At 37.2% G+C, this 15,782-nt stretch overlaps 2 protein-coding genes across 3 annotated transcripts in view; one reads left to right on the top strand and one right to left on the bottom strand.

Moving 5' to 3' along the window:
* Positions 1 to 5,725, bottom strand: part of AP3S1 (adaptor related protein complex 3 subunit sigma 1) — a 59,265-nt gene extending 53,540 nt beyond the window's left edge. Inside the window, exon 1 of one of the 2 annotated variants that reach the window (XM_019651254.1) lies at positions 5,539 to 5,725. In XM_019651254.1, the coding sequence (XP_019506799.1) occupies positions 5,539 to 5,607 (69 nt within the window). In that variant the 5' untranslated portion in view covers positions 5,608 to 5,725. The remainder of the gene's footprint in view (positions 1 to 5,538) is intronic. The other variant, XM_019651255.1, reaches the window with a different exon arrangement.
* A 127-nt stretch (positions 5,726 to 5,852) lies between these two features.
* ATG12 (autophagy related 12) lies at positions 5,853 to 15,231 on the top strand. Its single transcript, XM_019651256.1, has 4 exons — positions 5,853 to 6,240; positions 9,498 to 9,634; positions 11,770 to 11,832; positions 12,486 to 15,231. The coding sequence occupies exons 1-4, from the start codon at positions 6,078 to 6,080 to the stop codon at positions 12,543 to 12,545; spliced, it is 423 nt and encodes a 140-aa protein (XP_019506801.1). The 5' UTR covers positions 5,853 to 6,077; the 3' UTR covers positions 12,546 to 15,231.
* Positions 15,232 to 15,782: the final 551 nt, after the last annotated feature.

Here is a 15,782-nt window from a genome sequence, read left to right as displayed (position 1 = left end):
AAAATTAGCAAAGATTTCCTTTTGGGAATCAGAAAAAGGAAAGGCCCTGATACACTCAGGTTACATAAGTTCAATTTTGTAAAAAAAGAAAGAAACAGAGAAAAAAATGTATGCAAATTATTAAGAGTCCTATTAACATATACTATTGTATTTTTAAACATTTTAACAATAGAGCAGCCCGGCATTGACATATTTGGTTATCTTATAGCCACAAATGTTTAATAAATCTACCAACAGTTCTAATGCATTCATTTTGTGTTATTAATCCTAAAAGGTGTATACTCTTCACTGAGACATCCTGAAAGGAGAAATAAAAACTGGAGGAAATGCAACTAAATGTTAATAGTTATCTGTGGATAGTGAAATCAAGGATGTTTTTACTGATTTTAATACTTAAATGTGTTCCACATAATCACAAAAAGAAACTTATTTAAAAATTAAAATAAATAAAAATCAACAACTTTGCCAGAGAAACATAAATATAGCCATCCTATACAAGGCCTTCCTCTGTTTAGAAAGGTGGAGGAAAGACCTATAACATGGCCCAATTTATAACCTTTCCCCTAAAACCAAAAATCACTGTAATTAAACATTTCATTTCCTCCTTTAACTTTCAACAGGTTTAATCTTAATTTTTTAAAAAGCAAGTCTTCAAGCATACTACCTACAATAATTGTGATACTAGAGTGGAATTTTTCAATGATCCTTTGATGTTAGAAGTGCGCTGAACTAAGTAAGATCTTGTGTGTGACATGTTCAGAGCCACATATTTTCAGGAACCATTCCTAATATTACCAACCTCATAAGCAACCTAAAATTACAGAGGAGAAAAATTAGTATCTATTTAAAAGTAATAACATGAGCTAATACAGAGAGAATAGTGCACACCTGTTTGCCTACCCAACATCTGTTTGCCTATCCTCTCTTCCACCTTTCAAACAGAACACCAATTTTATTCATATTTCCATCCTCATCCTCAGCTCCAAGGGTAGAGCCTGATTAGTGTAAGCTATTATTAGTTCTGGGTAGGATTAACCAGACTGAAGGGAAAGACATATTCCAGGAATGCAGGAACAGATCACTCTCTCCTTATGGATTTAATCGATGACCACTGATTTCAAGAAGGAAATCAGACTTTGGATATCAACTTTGTGAAGAGCAAGGCAGAGGAAGAGAAAGAAACTGAACCTATGATGAAGTCATTGATTTGCTGAATCAAATAATTTTGGAATCTATCTATTACTCTGCACTGCTTATTATGTATCCTAACAGTTTTTAAAAAAGAAATTTGAATCAGGCTACATAAAACCCAATTTATGTATCCAAAGGCATCCTAACCAATGCGGAAAGAACACAAATCACTTAGAATTATCTTCTTAACAAAACAGCTCAAATACTATGTGTTAATATAATGTGTTAACACCTTAATTCTTAGAATTGCTGACAATTCTATCTTGATCATAAGTTTAACTCTCCCATCTGCCACACTCTTTTAACAGTCACTAAAAAAAGACATCAATAAATATGGATGAGTCTTTCTTAAGGATTTTTTAAAAGGAAAACAAAAGTTATACATATTTTCAATACTTTATGTAACAAATTAAAAAAAAAAAAAAGCAAAATCTTAGGGTTCCTTCTAGGACCTGCATGTGGTTGACAAACAACTTAACAATCACATACAGTTTATAAGAAAATTGAGGCAGCTTGTGAATGTAACAGTTTGAAAACTTTTGTTTACACTTGTGTTTGTGTGTAAGCTTACCCACAAGTATACACACAATCTTTTAAAGCTGTAGAAACAACTAAGATAATTCATATGAAAAATATTTTTTACATTATTAAAGTTATTTACCAAAGGATATGCAATGCTTCATTAATAACACAGGAATCATAACTCAAGGTTATATTTTTATTTTCTTGTTTGATAGCTATGTAAAAATATATTTGATTTAAAAAATATGTCTCATTAGTCATTTATAAAAAGACACATAATATTTGCCAAGCAAATATTAAAAGACTAAAATTTATTGCTGTCAAGCTGCTGTGGCTAAGCATCAATTTGAAGAGACAAAAGGAGAAAAATATTTGAATATGTGCAATCACAGCTCAAGGATATAGAAGGCAAAACAAAAAAGGATGCATTTTTAGTCCATCTTTGAATTCTTAAAGTCTGAGTCTAGCAGAATGGACCAAAAACTTCAGTTTAGCAAAATAGGTGTGTGACTTCATATGTCTCACACGTAACAGCAGCTTGGAGGCACAAATTTAAAAATCTATTACAGCAGGAAATGGAAATCTGCACTATTAAATGGTAAAGATGAACATAAAATTGTTATGTGAGGGAAGATAAATAAGGAATGGAATTCCAATGCAGTAGAAGCAGCTGGTTGGCAAATGGTTAAGCACTTTTCAAAATGCTTAGTGTAAAACATTATTATTGGACTCAGCATTCTATGAGGATATGAAACTGTTAACTCAACCACATCCCTAAATGTTGCTTAATAGATTATACTGAAAACTGTCAATTTTATTGGATATATACTTCTTAGAGATTTCTTTCAACTTAAAACAGAAGCAGTTGAAATAACAACTATCCCATCATTACTTCTGTCCTAAAGGCATGGATTCTTAAACTCTCTAGTTAATGAAGGACTAAATTTTAAGAGTTAGAAGGAATCTTAGAAGGTCACTTCTATCCGAAACTCTGCCCCAAGCTACGAGAAACTAATAAATACATTTAGCAAAGATTTATTGAGAGTTTTGTATATTCCAGACTCAATGTTGATTACTGGGGATGACACAAATCTAAAACCTGATACCTTTCCCTCAAGTAATCTGTAGGATGTCCCAAAGGAATTATAAGCTGTGAAACAGAATATTATATCATAGTAAAGATAAAAATAAAATCCTAAGAACAAGGAGTCTTTCAGCAAGATAAAAGGCTTCAGACAATGCTTAAGTGATGTTTGAGTTCAGCCTAGAACAAGGGGTCAAATCTAGACATTTGGCAAAATGGACAAAAGGGCATTCCCAGCAGTGAGAACAGAAAAAACTGACACCCTATACAAACACATATTCTGCTCTTGCCATGCCACTCTTCTTGGTGTTCTTCAAACAAGCATTTCTTCCGCAGGGCCTTTGCATCTGCTGCTCCCTCCACCTGGAATGATCTTCCCCCAGAAATGCAAGGCTGGCTTTCTTAACTCCTTAAGTCTTTGTTCAAATGTCACCTTCTCAGCGAAAACTTACCTTCACTGCCTATCACCCTTCCCTGTTTTATTTTCCCACAGCACTTATTACTATCTGACATGCTATATATTCTACTTCTTAGTAGCTTTGTGTATCCTCCTACCAAAAGAGCAGAAGTTATCTGTTCATCTTCAGATTTTAAAACACTGCCTGCACATGGTAGACAGGAAATAAATATTTGTTGACAAACTGACTGATGCAATGAATGAGTGAAATAGATTTCTGCCCTCAAATAGGTTATGGTCTACTGGAGGAAGTAAGTGTGGTGAGTGGTGTGTGTGTGTGTGTGGCGCGCGCGTGCGTGCGTGCGTGTGTGTGTGTAATATTCAATTATTCCTGAATGACAAAAATAAATATACAGCTGGCAAAACCCAATTTATAAAAGACTAATACACAGAAACAGCTTCTGGCATCCCCACTTCTACATGGCCAGTAACCACTAGATTCTTCTTCATACACATCTTAGCTCCCTGCCTCCAGCAACACTGTCACTTACACAATGGCCAAATACGACACCAGAGCTGCCACTGTTTCTAGAACTGCCTCTCTTCCCACAGTAACATTCACTGCTACCTATTGGGTAAAGGTAAATCATATTCTGTTCCCATTGTTAGACAAGAGAAAGATGTATTTCTGGATTTCTAGATGAAACTCATTTTTCTGTAGATGGTTATATTCTATACTATAAGAGTAGTTATATTAATATTATAGATTAGCCAAGAAACCTACCATTTTTAAGATTGCCTAATTATTAAGCGTAGACATGGAAAAACAAATTTTTGAATCCTGTTTCATTATTGGATCATACTTTTTCTATACTGAAAATGGATGGCACAGGCAAACTGGTTAAGAGAAAGTTCCTTCAATAAAGGATAGTATTATATTTCAGGCAAATGGGTAACAATGTAAAGTTAAGGGCTGTTTTTTTACTCAAGATCAACTGGAAATTTTATCCTGGACTAAGGAATGATGCAGAATTCTTAAATAGAGCATAAGCATTTAAATTACACTCTATTCTTTGTCGCTAGGAAAAACAAAACCACTTAAGGAAATGAGGAATAAGCTCAAGATTTCTCACTTCAGCTAACACCTCCACAGGCTGCATTATCATTTTAGGCAAAGTGACATATTCACATTTAATTTTTAATGGCAGGAATGATTTCTATCTGGGATTAATCTCCACAAAAGTGTTAGCCTTGGCACAATTTCAATGTTTAAATGAAAGTTCATTTCTGGCTATAAGCAAAATGCCCCAATACTACCCAATAGTTATTATCTCTATGTTAATCCTACCAATGAGAGCCCATTTTGTTTTACCTAATGAATTTTGCCCTCAGATAGGCACATGTGTATAAACCTCCCTCGATCAATAAATTACTTATCTTTGCTACCTTAAAATCTCCCACATTTTAAAACAATATTTACACTTCCAAAAGTTTACAAATATTACTATTCTTGATAAGTAAAAGAAAAACTATAAATTAGGGCGAATCCCCTTATGTAGAAAAATGCAAAACCAGCAGCTGAAATCGTTAACTTTCAAGTACAGAATCACAGTTTTAGCCAGTCAACTACAAACGTCTCCAGGTATTGCGAGAGTAAATAATTTACAGCCACTAAGGTAAAAAGCCCAATAAAAATGTTAGGTCCTCATTTATCTTTTTCTTTAACAAGGAGACACCTGAAAGTCAAACTGGGCAGTCTGTCACGAATCAACATACAGGAGAGACTGACTGTACAGAGCGTACAGTTATCATCAAAGCGCAGGAAGCCAAAGTTCCTGCGCGATGAGAGGATTATAGAGAAAAACAGAAGCCCATCTGTCCATAGGGGAAGAGAAAGAAGTCCAACTGGAAAAGGCTGAGAGTCAGGGAGGTGGGGCTGCGAGACCAACTAGCTCCGCTCTGTCTTCCTCAGAGGATAACAGAAGCCACGGGCGGCAGGAAGGCAGGAGCGCCTGTGGGCTCGCGGGCGCAGGTGGGCTGCGGCTGCCCGACAGGCGAGGGCCCCGCACCGGAAAGTCTCCAGGGCCTCGCCCGCGCAGCCGGGAAACCACCCAGGCAACAGACGGGCAGAGGAGCCGCCTAGGCAGAGACAGCCACGTCGGAGGATAGGAGCGCAGCGGAGGGTGGGCACCTTGCTCACACCCACTGGGAGGCTGACAGCCCCGGAGCGCGAGACGGCCGTGGCGCGAGAAGGGCCGCGGCGCGCTTCAGGGGGTCGCCCTCAGGGCGCTGCCTGCAGCCAACGAGTCCCACTCGCCCGGCTCCGCGGCGGCGGGATACTCACATAAGGCTGGTAGAACTTGGAGAGCCGCGGCTTCCCGTGGTTGTTGAAAATGAGGATCGCCTTGATCATGGCTGAGCCGGGCTGACCGGGTGGGCGATGGGGGCCAGGGTGGGGGCGGGCGCACGAGCCTCGCCTTGGGATCTCACCGGCGATCCTTCCCCACCCGCCCCCTCTCACACGCGCGCGCGCGCTCCCGTGTCTCGGGGCGGGCCCTGGACAGGGCGGGGCCTGGGCGGGGCTGGTGCGGACGGAAGCGGAAACACTCCAGGCCGCAGCCCACTTGCCAGAGAGGCGCCTGCGCACTCCGCGTGCACGCGGTGACCTGGCCCACCGTCTCCTTTCCAAGGCTCGTTGCTTTGGGAAAACAGTAGCGATCTTAATGGTCAGGGGTCTGCAACAGGTTTAACGTAAGAGGACTGGTCTGCATCTCCAACTCTCACTGTTCGGCTGGGTCCTCCTGCTCCGGCGCCTCCTTAGCCAAGCGCCCCGGCGCAAAGCCCGCCCACTGGTACTTCCGCTCTCGCCTCCCACGGAGCAAGATGGCTGAGGAGCCGGAGTCCGTCTTGCCGCTGGCTCCCTCAGCTGCAGCTGACGGCGAAGCACCTACGGAGAGCTCCCCAGGAACAGCCACTCCGGAGCCCCCTTCTTCCGCTGCAGTCTCTCCAGGAACAGAGGAACCTGCCGGCGACACCAAGAAGAAAAGTAATTTTGAGAGCATTTTCTTTCTGGGCAGAGGCGGGATGTTTTAGATTGCTTCTCACTAGAGATCGCGGCCAATAAAGAAGCAAAATTTAGAGGAGGGCCTGTCCCAGACGTGGTTTTTGACCAGTCAGGAGAGAGGAAGTGTATTTTTTTGGCTTTCGAGACCTTTAAGTTGAGTGCCTCTGGACGCACTTTCGCAGTATGGTATCCAGTACTTGGCTGCGGTATTAAGACACTGCACTCTAAACTTGCATTGAGTTGGCTGGACCACGCGAGCTCTTTGAAGGTGGGAGCTGAGTGGGATCTCGGTAACTCCAGGTGTTTAACACGGTAGCTAATTCTTTGAATAATGATTTAAGATGATCGAGGTGGTCGGTGGCAAGTCTGGATTAGAATCCACGCCTTCCGACTAATTCGCTTTTTAATCTCTCAATTGCATGTAAATTCACTCCTTGAAGCACAGGCATCGCTTTTTTTTTTTTAAACCATTTTGGGACCTTTGTAAGCGAGTCATTTCATTGTTTGAACTACCTGTCATCAACCCTTTATTGCTTGAGAATTAGTTAACCATTGTAAAATAAAGAAATTCCTAAATTTACTTGTCCTGGAGCACTGTGTATAGAATTACCTCTGAGAAAAGCAACAAGTCAACATCTACAATTCGAAGAAAATGACCCTGGGCCTCAGGCTTTCTCAGTCCCCCGTCTTAGTGTAGGCATGGCTTGTTTTCTGCTCAGTGATCTCGCGGGCGTTCGTCTAACTTCAGTTCCTACTGCTATGGAGAATAATTGTCTCAGTACTGTCCCCCTTTTAAGTCAGACTGCCCGTTACTTTGGGGGAAATCTATCCTGTCATTTCCATGTGATGCACTAGCAGAAAAACAGAAACCTTTGATTATTTTTATAGATAACCACTAGAATCTTTCTTCAGGAGAATTCTATGAATTTTACAGATTTTTGTTGCTTTTTTCCTTCCATTTTACTATACATAGGAACAGACTTTCAAAAGGTTTGTTGTAAGCTGTAGCATTCTTAATCAAAAGCTTACTACTTAACCCTGAAGATAGCTTTGTAAAACAGTGGCTAAAAAATAATGAGCCACTACTGGGATATGGCTTGAGGTTATATATGGCATGTTTTCTTTGATCTGCACAGTATATTTTTTAAAAATCATCATTTGAAAATTGGATCTTTGTTTCCTGGCTCCCCTGAGCATTTGAGTTTTCCTCTCTGATATAAAACTTAGTTTCTAGCTATTGAATTTCTACCCAAAAATTGTCATTCTTTTTTGAGGACCTTTTCTGATGAAAGAAGCTTAACTGTTTCGTATGCTCCACTTCTGGTGTAATCTGCCAGACGGAGGTTGTTGGGCCTGGCCAACATTAGGATCGCCTTAGGATCACCTGGCTGGAGAAGCTTTTGAACATACCAATGCCAAGGCCCTAATTTTAAAAGATTTTGGTTTAATTTATGTGAACACCAGTATTCTTGTAAATGTTCCCCCAGTTGAGTAATGCGTAGCTAGGGTTGAGACCTACAAGCAAATCATCTTTAGAAATTTTTTTAAGTAGTACAGTTATAATTACAATAAATGTTTTCTTCTCTAGCTTATCTTCCCAGTTTTCTTCCTTTAGTAGTACAATTCATAATATTTTCTGCTTCACTTTCTTGAAATGCTCAATTGCAACTGAATTATTGATAGCCCCAGTGGATTAAGGGAGCACAGAAGGAGAGTTATTCAAAATCCCCAGTTATCTCTCAATTCACCACTATTCCCTAGATAACTGAAGCTAGAATTATTACGTGGAGGAAGAAAGATAAACTTTAGCAGGAAGAATGACTTTGTGCATCATGTGTTCTATGTGCCTTTATTCCAAGGGTAAACTTGAACAAATTGATCTCAGTGACCCTGTTGGGTCCCAATTTTTGATAAAAGAATGGGACAACAGAGATGTAATAGAATAGAATTAACTTTAGGGGGCAGCAGTACACTATTTTGCTTTCGTTGTTACTTTTTTTTTTTTTTAAGCAAAGTAACTTCAGGAGACATTCATAGTTTGGGTTTGCATCTTTGTATTTTGTATTATTAAGTAATTTCTCTAACTGAAAACTTTGGCCCCTAGTTGTATTTTCTTTCTAAAAATTTTTGTTTTCCTTTATTAAAGAGGTTATGTAGAAAACTTGGTGGTTACAAAAAGCACAAATAAAACCGAGTAATAATCACCTATAATGTCACTACTGAGAAATAGCATTTTGGTACATATTCCACATTTATATGAATATGCTCATGGTTTTAATGAAATTGAAGTTATACATGCTGTTTTGTTTTATATTTAGTACATTTTGATAACTTTTTCATACTGTTAAATATATTTTTATATGTGTTCTTTAATGGAAGCTTAATCTTAAGGTTCAATAACTGAGTTATAAGCTGATACTGTTCTAAACACTTTACATGTATTAACTCATTTAATACTCAAATCACCTTTTGAGGTAGATGCTATTATCATTTTATAAATAGAGAAACTGGCACAGAGAGATTAAAGAGCTTATCTAGATATATGTACCTAGCAAGTGGCACAGAGCCAGGATTTTGAACCCAGGGACTTTAGAGTGTGTGTTCTTTGCTGCATTACATACATTGTATCTTAGAATATAATATACTTTATTTAACCTAGCCCCTCTTAATATCCTGTTAGATATTTAGGTTTACCAGTTTTTTTCTATAAAATAAATACTTCAACAAAGGTGAAATCCTTCTAAGTGAATCATTTTACGTCTCATATTTTCTTAGACTAGATTCCTAGAATTATTATTATTGAGCCAAAGTATATCTCTAAGTATTTGGTAATGTATTATATTGTTCTCCAGAAAGGGTGTACCATTTTGTATTCCCAACAGTAGTATCAGCTACAGTATTATTCTAATCTTTACTAATTTGGTAGATGAAAAAGGCCATGACATTTTTTTTCCGTATCTTTATTGACCATTTATATTTCTTTTTGGAATTGCCTATTACATTAAAATGAATTTTTTAAATTCTTTTCATGGGGAAACCTTTGTGGAACTGGAGAATCAAGAGAAAAAAAACCAAAACATGACGAAAAAGAATCTTACTGTTCGTACATCTCAGACATACCTCCAGTATCATAAATACATAAACTACATGTAGATTACAGGTTTAAGTTTTATAAAATCCTTTGTATCACATTCACTTTTGATGTTTCAGTGTAATTGTGAATTTTTTTCCTTTTACAGTTGACATCCTGCTAAAAGCAGTGGGAGACACCCCTATAATGAAAACAAAGAAATGGGCTGTAGAGAGAACCCGAACCATCCAAGGACTCATTGACTTCATCAAAAAGTTCCTTAAACTTGTGGCTTCAGAACAGTTGGTATGAAACCGATGGTGAATATTTTCTTACAAAAATTCACAATAGTTCCTAGGCAACAATGAGTAATTATTGGATCCACATGTTACTTTCAGTTACTTTTATTTTTTTATTTATTTTTTTTTTATTGGGGAATTGGGATGGGAACAGTGCTGGGGAATTGGGGGATGGGGAGCAGACAAGTTGCTGTTGTTTTGTTCTTCAGTCTAGTTGTGGAGGACGTTGCTTCATTGGCCCAAGTTGGCACCATCATTGCGCACTTCCCGGGCGAGGCAGATCAGTCGCCGGCTTCTGGACGGCTGCTTACTGCGGCTGCTGGCCGCTCACGCTGGCTGCTGGCTACATACAGTAGCCCATGGCAACCCACTGCCACAGGGACTGCAGTCTACACCGTCGCCAGCGACTCACGGCAGCCCAGCTCCAGGTTGAGCTGTTGTTCAGCCTCTTAGCTGTGGAGGGCAGTGTCACTGGCCCTCATATGTGGGATCCGAACCAGGGCCCTCTGGCGTCCCAAGCCAGTTCTTAACCATCGCGCCACTCCACCGGCCCACTTCTATTTCTTTTGTTGGTGGAATTTCTGTACTTTATTGAAGGATTCTCTGGGGAACCCTAAAAGGAAATGAATTTTTAGATTTGCTTTTACAATATGAACTGATTTTTTTTTCCCCCATACTGTATTGGTTTTTTTCCTCAAAAAGTCACTGTGAATGTCCATGCAGAAAGATCTATCATAGAACATTAATACGGAAAGTTCTGGGTTTTAAAATTTGTTTTGCTATCAGTGTTGCTTCCTTTCCACTCCTGTTGAGGTAAGCAATATATCTTTGCCCTATGCTGTCGAAGAACTAAAATATATATACTTATTTCGTATTATAGTACATGTTCAACACTTAATGGTAAGCAGTTGTAAGGTTAATATTTTAAATGACACTGACCTTTTGTTTCAGTATCTTAAGGAATTTTTTTTTTATAAGTACAGGTTTCCCTCACTATCCAAAAGTAGAGAGCATTTCTCTGAAACCTTTCCTAAGTCAAAATGGCATAAAACAAAGAAGCAGTTACCATTACTTTAAAAGGGAAACTTTTTGAGCATTCCCAGATCCCTAAAAGTAACCTACCAAATCGTACTAAATACGTTTAATTATATCCAGTTTTATGCTGAGCTCTCTTAGGCTTTCTGATACCTTTGGATACATCTTGCTAACAGATGCACAAAATAAATCAAGATAAAGCACAGATGCTTATAGACACAGTTTAAAGCTGTGGTGGATTGATGTTGAGGTGCTGAGTGTAGTTTGCAGGGAAGGAGTGTGGCAGAGCCACTCACTGCTGGGGTGTGCTCTGCTTCTGCACATATAATGGCTCAATACAAAACATACGCTGAGCATTAGTTTCACTTTTCACTTTCATAAAAGCAAAACTCCTCTTTGGATTTCTTTCAGTTAGTGAAAACAGGTACTAATGTAGGTCTTAACACGAATTTTTGAAAAGCAGAGGATATCTGTACTAAAAATGTTATATTAAAAACAGACTAAAACATTGAACAATGAATCCTTTTAAAGAACAAGGCCATAAGGACATTAGGTTTGAATTATGTTACATTTTTTTCTGTCTGTCTTGGCTACAAGTGATTATAGTCGTGGCACAGTTCAGTACCTTTCAGAGTTTTCAAAGTTGACAAAAGTCAAGAAAATCCAACCATGTATGTCATTTACCCAAGAAAAATGCAGACTATTTCAAATATTTGACTTAGGGCTGTGTGCATGAGATCTTGTTAGAAAAAATTCTCCCTTTAATTATGAGTAAATGGGAAAATTAATACTTTACATAATTTCTTGAATAAACCTTCAAAAGCTACTTGTAAAAATATTTAAAAGTCTCTTAGTTATAAATTGGTAACCACTGTTCTTGGAGCAAATATTCTGTTGTTTTTATTCTTCCAGAGGGAAGATGTGATCGTCATAAAGATCTCATTAGTTGACTAATTTATGAGAATTAGGAAAGGAAGTATACAGAAGCTTTCTTCAATTCTGAAGACAAAGAATTTGAAATAGCTGGCTGATTGGAGCCCAGAAAGGTACAGATTAATCAGGATACTATTAAAAGTAAATTGCCATTTTTATTTTTCTTTCTTGCAGTTTATTTATGTGAATCAGTCCTTTGCCCCTTCCCCTGACCAGGAAGTTGGAACTCTCTATGAGGTAAAACATTACTGCTTTATTTTCTTAATAGAGTATGTACATCTGTGAATAGCATGATTATTAATTTACATCTTTATTTTAAGAGATGTCATTCTTAATTGTCTATCAGCAAAAAGAGTACTTTCTATTTTCTGTTATATCTCTAACACCTTGAACATAGGTATATCTCTGAATTATACAGTGATTGAAGAATTAAGGAATGAAGATGACTTGGAAGTATGCCCAGAAAGTAAAGTCTCCTTTTTTACCTAGTTTCTTCTACATAGTTTATATAGTCAGTAATCTAGATTTGCCTCCAACACATTTAAAAGGAGACTACATAAGAATGACTTTATTCAACATTCTTACATTTTCATGGCAGTAATCACTATAATATGCACACTAGCATCACTACTACAAAACAGTATATACATCATAGTGAGAGATGTAGAGAATGAACAAAATCAAAATATATAAGCCCATCCATGCCTACAATGCTTAAAGGACAGGTTTTATTAAATATTTATGATTGCTGATGTGTGTGATAGCAACTTGATCTCTGGAAAGAAATAACTTTATAGATAACATGTATAAGGATATTTATGATGCATGTAACTTTTTTTCTTGGATTTATCTAAAAATAACAAATATTTATTGCCTTTCTCTTTTTGTAGTGTTTTGGCAGTGATGGTAAACTGGTCCTACATTACTGCAAATCTCAGGCATGGGGATGATCTACAGAGAAAAAGATCTTGCTAACTTAAATCTTCACAAAGGAAACAGCTCTGAAAAGTTTTGATACTCGTGGCAAGAGACTTGTGGATGTGATCTACTCAGTGTGTTATCTACTATGACACATGTTTATGCATTTAAAAAATCTGTAGAGAGATGGACTCACAAAAAAATCGATTTGCATTAATACAGAAATCATCGTAAAAGATTGACATTACAGCATATCCATTACTACATCTTGCTCCAGATAGAGACCAAGGCTACAAAGCTTTATTACCAGTTCTTTAAATGACTGAAGTGGCTTACTTGTAGAATTAGCTGATTTTTTTTCCCACTGTAAAAGTCAGTGCGTAGTTTACCAAAGGATTCCTTGTGCTTATTTCAGGAAAGTTCAATTTGTTTGAGTTAATGGGATATGCCTTTTCACATTTTCATTTATACTATTTCTATTATACTGTGTTATAAAACAATTGCATTGACCTGCTAGCTTTATACCTTACATCGTCCAGTAGAGGGCAGCCCAGCTGGCAGAAAGGAGGAGTTTGCCTTTACATCTTTGCCTGATGATAATGGAGGAAAAAAGCTGTTCCTGCTAATTTCTAGTGAACATCTAGCCAAGAGAGCATGTATGTTGATACACTGCTGGAAGACTGTTTTAGAATGTGCATGATTTAGTTTTAATTACTTGATTGGGAAACGGAATGAATTTTATAAATTTTGGACAAATGAGTCATACAGCTATTTTCAGTTCTGTCATTTGATGATGTTTGAATCCTAGTGGTTATAGCTGTGGTGTTACTCTGTCTCTTATTTTTACAATGTCAAAAGCACTTGAGTAAATGTAACAACATCTTTGAGTTCTTTGTAATGCATTTTTCAACTTAAAAACACTCAAAGAATAATTGAAAAATAGCCTTAGATTTTATATGTATGTCATGCCATGACTAAAAGTACGTTTCTACTAATGCTAGTAGACTGCTAATTGCTTGAAGTGAGAGTTAACTTTTTTCTTCATTCTGTATTATATTTGTAATACAGCATTTTTTAAAAAAAGCATTCCAATAAATTGAATGGAATGTCCAAACAGGATCTAAGGTGTGTACAAGAATTCTAAGTGTTTATTTTCAAAGATAATGGGAATGGTGTGACTTTGTCAAAGGACTTTGAACTACACTTATGTCCCTGAAATCCCAGAATGTACTTTATAGTTAATGATCTGCCATACATTAGCATTAAGGGATGCTAAGAAACAATTCAATTTACGGTAATGAAATCTCTGCTCAGTTCTCATTTTCTGTCCAAGAATGAACTCTTTAAGTCCCCTTATACCATTGTTCCTGTGAATAAATCAATACACCTAGTGGTTAGCACTGAAATAATACAGGTTGAATTGTGCAAATTTATCTTGTAAACTAGGTAAGAAATTTGTGTATGTGTTGAAAGCTGGGAAATGTATTTTCAAGTCAAATAGGTTGGATGTGGAAAAGATCTGTTCTCTAGCTTTGTCCATTTGCAGTTTACTAAAGGATGTGAATATATATGTATATATATTTAACAAATAGCAAAAATGTGTTTAACTTATATTTACTGCTAAGGTTTCAGATGATAAGAGTATTTACTACCTCAATAATCAAAACTATTAGAGTTTGAAATTGTGTCATCAATTGTTCTATTTTGATTTAAAGAACTTACTAGTTTATTAAATCTAAGGTTAGCTAAATATGTATACCTTAATTGTTTTTTTTCCCCTAATAACTTTGAAGACTATATAGGGCTTTATACTCTTTCAAACCATATTCACACTATTATTTCTTAATCCTTACCCGAAGAATTAGTCATTTTATGCTAACTTTGCAACATTGATTTATATGCCTGGATCTCATAAGTTATTGGGTGACTAAAAACCTAAAATATAATTCACAAGTACTTTTGCAGATGTCTGGTTTAAACTGTGTTAATTGTAATTGAACTTGGCGGGGCCTGAACCCTCAGGTTATATTTTGTTTTTCCATGTTGCTGAGAAAATAGACGTCATTAATGTCATGCTTTATCTTATTGTGCAAAAATGACCCACAACATACAGAGTATGTATGAGTATTAGAATATTGCGCTTCCATCTTTGAAGGTATCTATGCCAAGGACTTCATAGAGAGTTCCCCATGTTTAGGGTATAAGGTAAGCTAAGAATGTTTATCTGCAATCAAAATAAGATTGGATACTTCCTGGAATCCTATTTCCTAGAAGTTTTAATCCTGAAAGGACCTTAAATATCATCTGAATATCAGACTAGAAAATTGAAAGAAGTACAAACTATGCCTTCAGTTATATAGCATTAGTCAGCCAGCTTAGTTGTGTGTAATACAAATTGGGAAAGTGCAGTGTTCAAGGGCTATGAAAATGGAAATCCCCTTTCATGCAGCTTCTGCTTTATTTTCCAAGGATTATAATATACTGGGTAAGCTTTTGGTGCCAGGGAAATCAACTACAGACTACATATCCATGGAAGATATGTTCTAAGACCCATTCCCCCCACTCCCCCACTCCCATGGATCCCTGAAACTGGATAGTACTGAATCCTATAGATAACTTTTTTTCTATACATGCATACCTATGATAAAGTTTATATAAGGTACAGTAAGATTTAAAGTTACAACATACTGTAATAAAAGTTACGTGTTTGTCTCGAAATATACTGTTATCTTGTAATGATGTGAGATGATACAATGCCTATCTGATGATACCATCCATGTCAAAACAAAAGCAGGATCTACCTTCAGCCCAAAGGGTGAGCTTCGGAGGCGCAACACTGGGTTGAGGCAAAGACACTATCAACCCCATATCAATGTCTTAAAAATGTGTAAATCATTGCCCTGGGCAATGCAGAACAACAGTCTCTCTAGATCCAGGTATTCTTCTAATAGAGCCTCTCCTTGGAACACATCACAAAAAGTTGGCTTCTGGTCTGCTTTCTTACCCAAAGCCTTTTTTGAACAATGGTGAGGGAGCTGACATTTTTACTTCCTAACAGCATTGTTTGAATACTTCAGTTTAACTAGGGATGTTTGAAAGACTTCATGTGGCACAAGTAAATGTAAATATGTACATTACACACAGGGTGCCAAAAAAATGTATACTTTTAAAGAGAGGGAAAAAATTTTTAATATATACCAATAAAAGATGAATACAAGTCAGGTGTATACACTTTTTTGGCATTTTCGGAATATTCAATATTCCGAGTC

This window comes from Hipposideros armiger, unplaced genomic scaffold, assembly GCF_001890085.2.
Source record: "Hipposideros armiger isolate ML-2016 unplaced genomic scaffold, ASM189008v1 scaffold_156, whole genome shotgun sequence".
Classification (NCBI taxonomy): Eukaryota; Metazoa; Chordata; class Mammalia; order Chiroptera; family Hipposideridae; genus Hipposideros; species Hipposideros armiger.
The sequence above is the reverse complement of the archived record's forward strand: the minus strand, read 5'-3'. Positions and strand labels throughout refer to the sequence as shown.

Bases quoted from the DNA above. Each gene is read 5' to 3' on its own strand.
- ATG12 (XM_019651256.1), top strand. From the start codon at position 6,078: ATGGCTGAGGAGCCGGAGTCCGTCTTGCCGCTGGCTCCCTCAGCTGCA. The intron at 6,241-9,497 runs GTAATTTTGAGA...TTCCTTTTACAG, and splicing joins CGGCGACACCAAGAAGAAAA to TTGACATCCTGCTAAAAGCA. The intron at 9,635-11,769 runs GTATGAAACCGA...TCTTTCTTGCAG, and splicing joins TTGTGGCTTCAGAACAGTTG to TTTATTTATGTGAATCAGTC.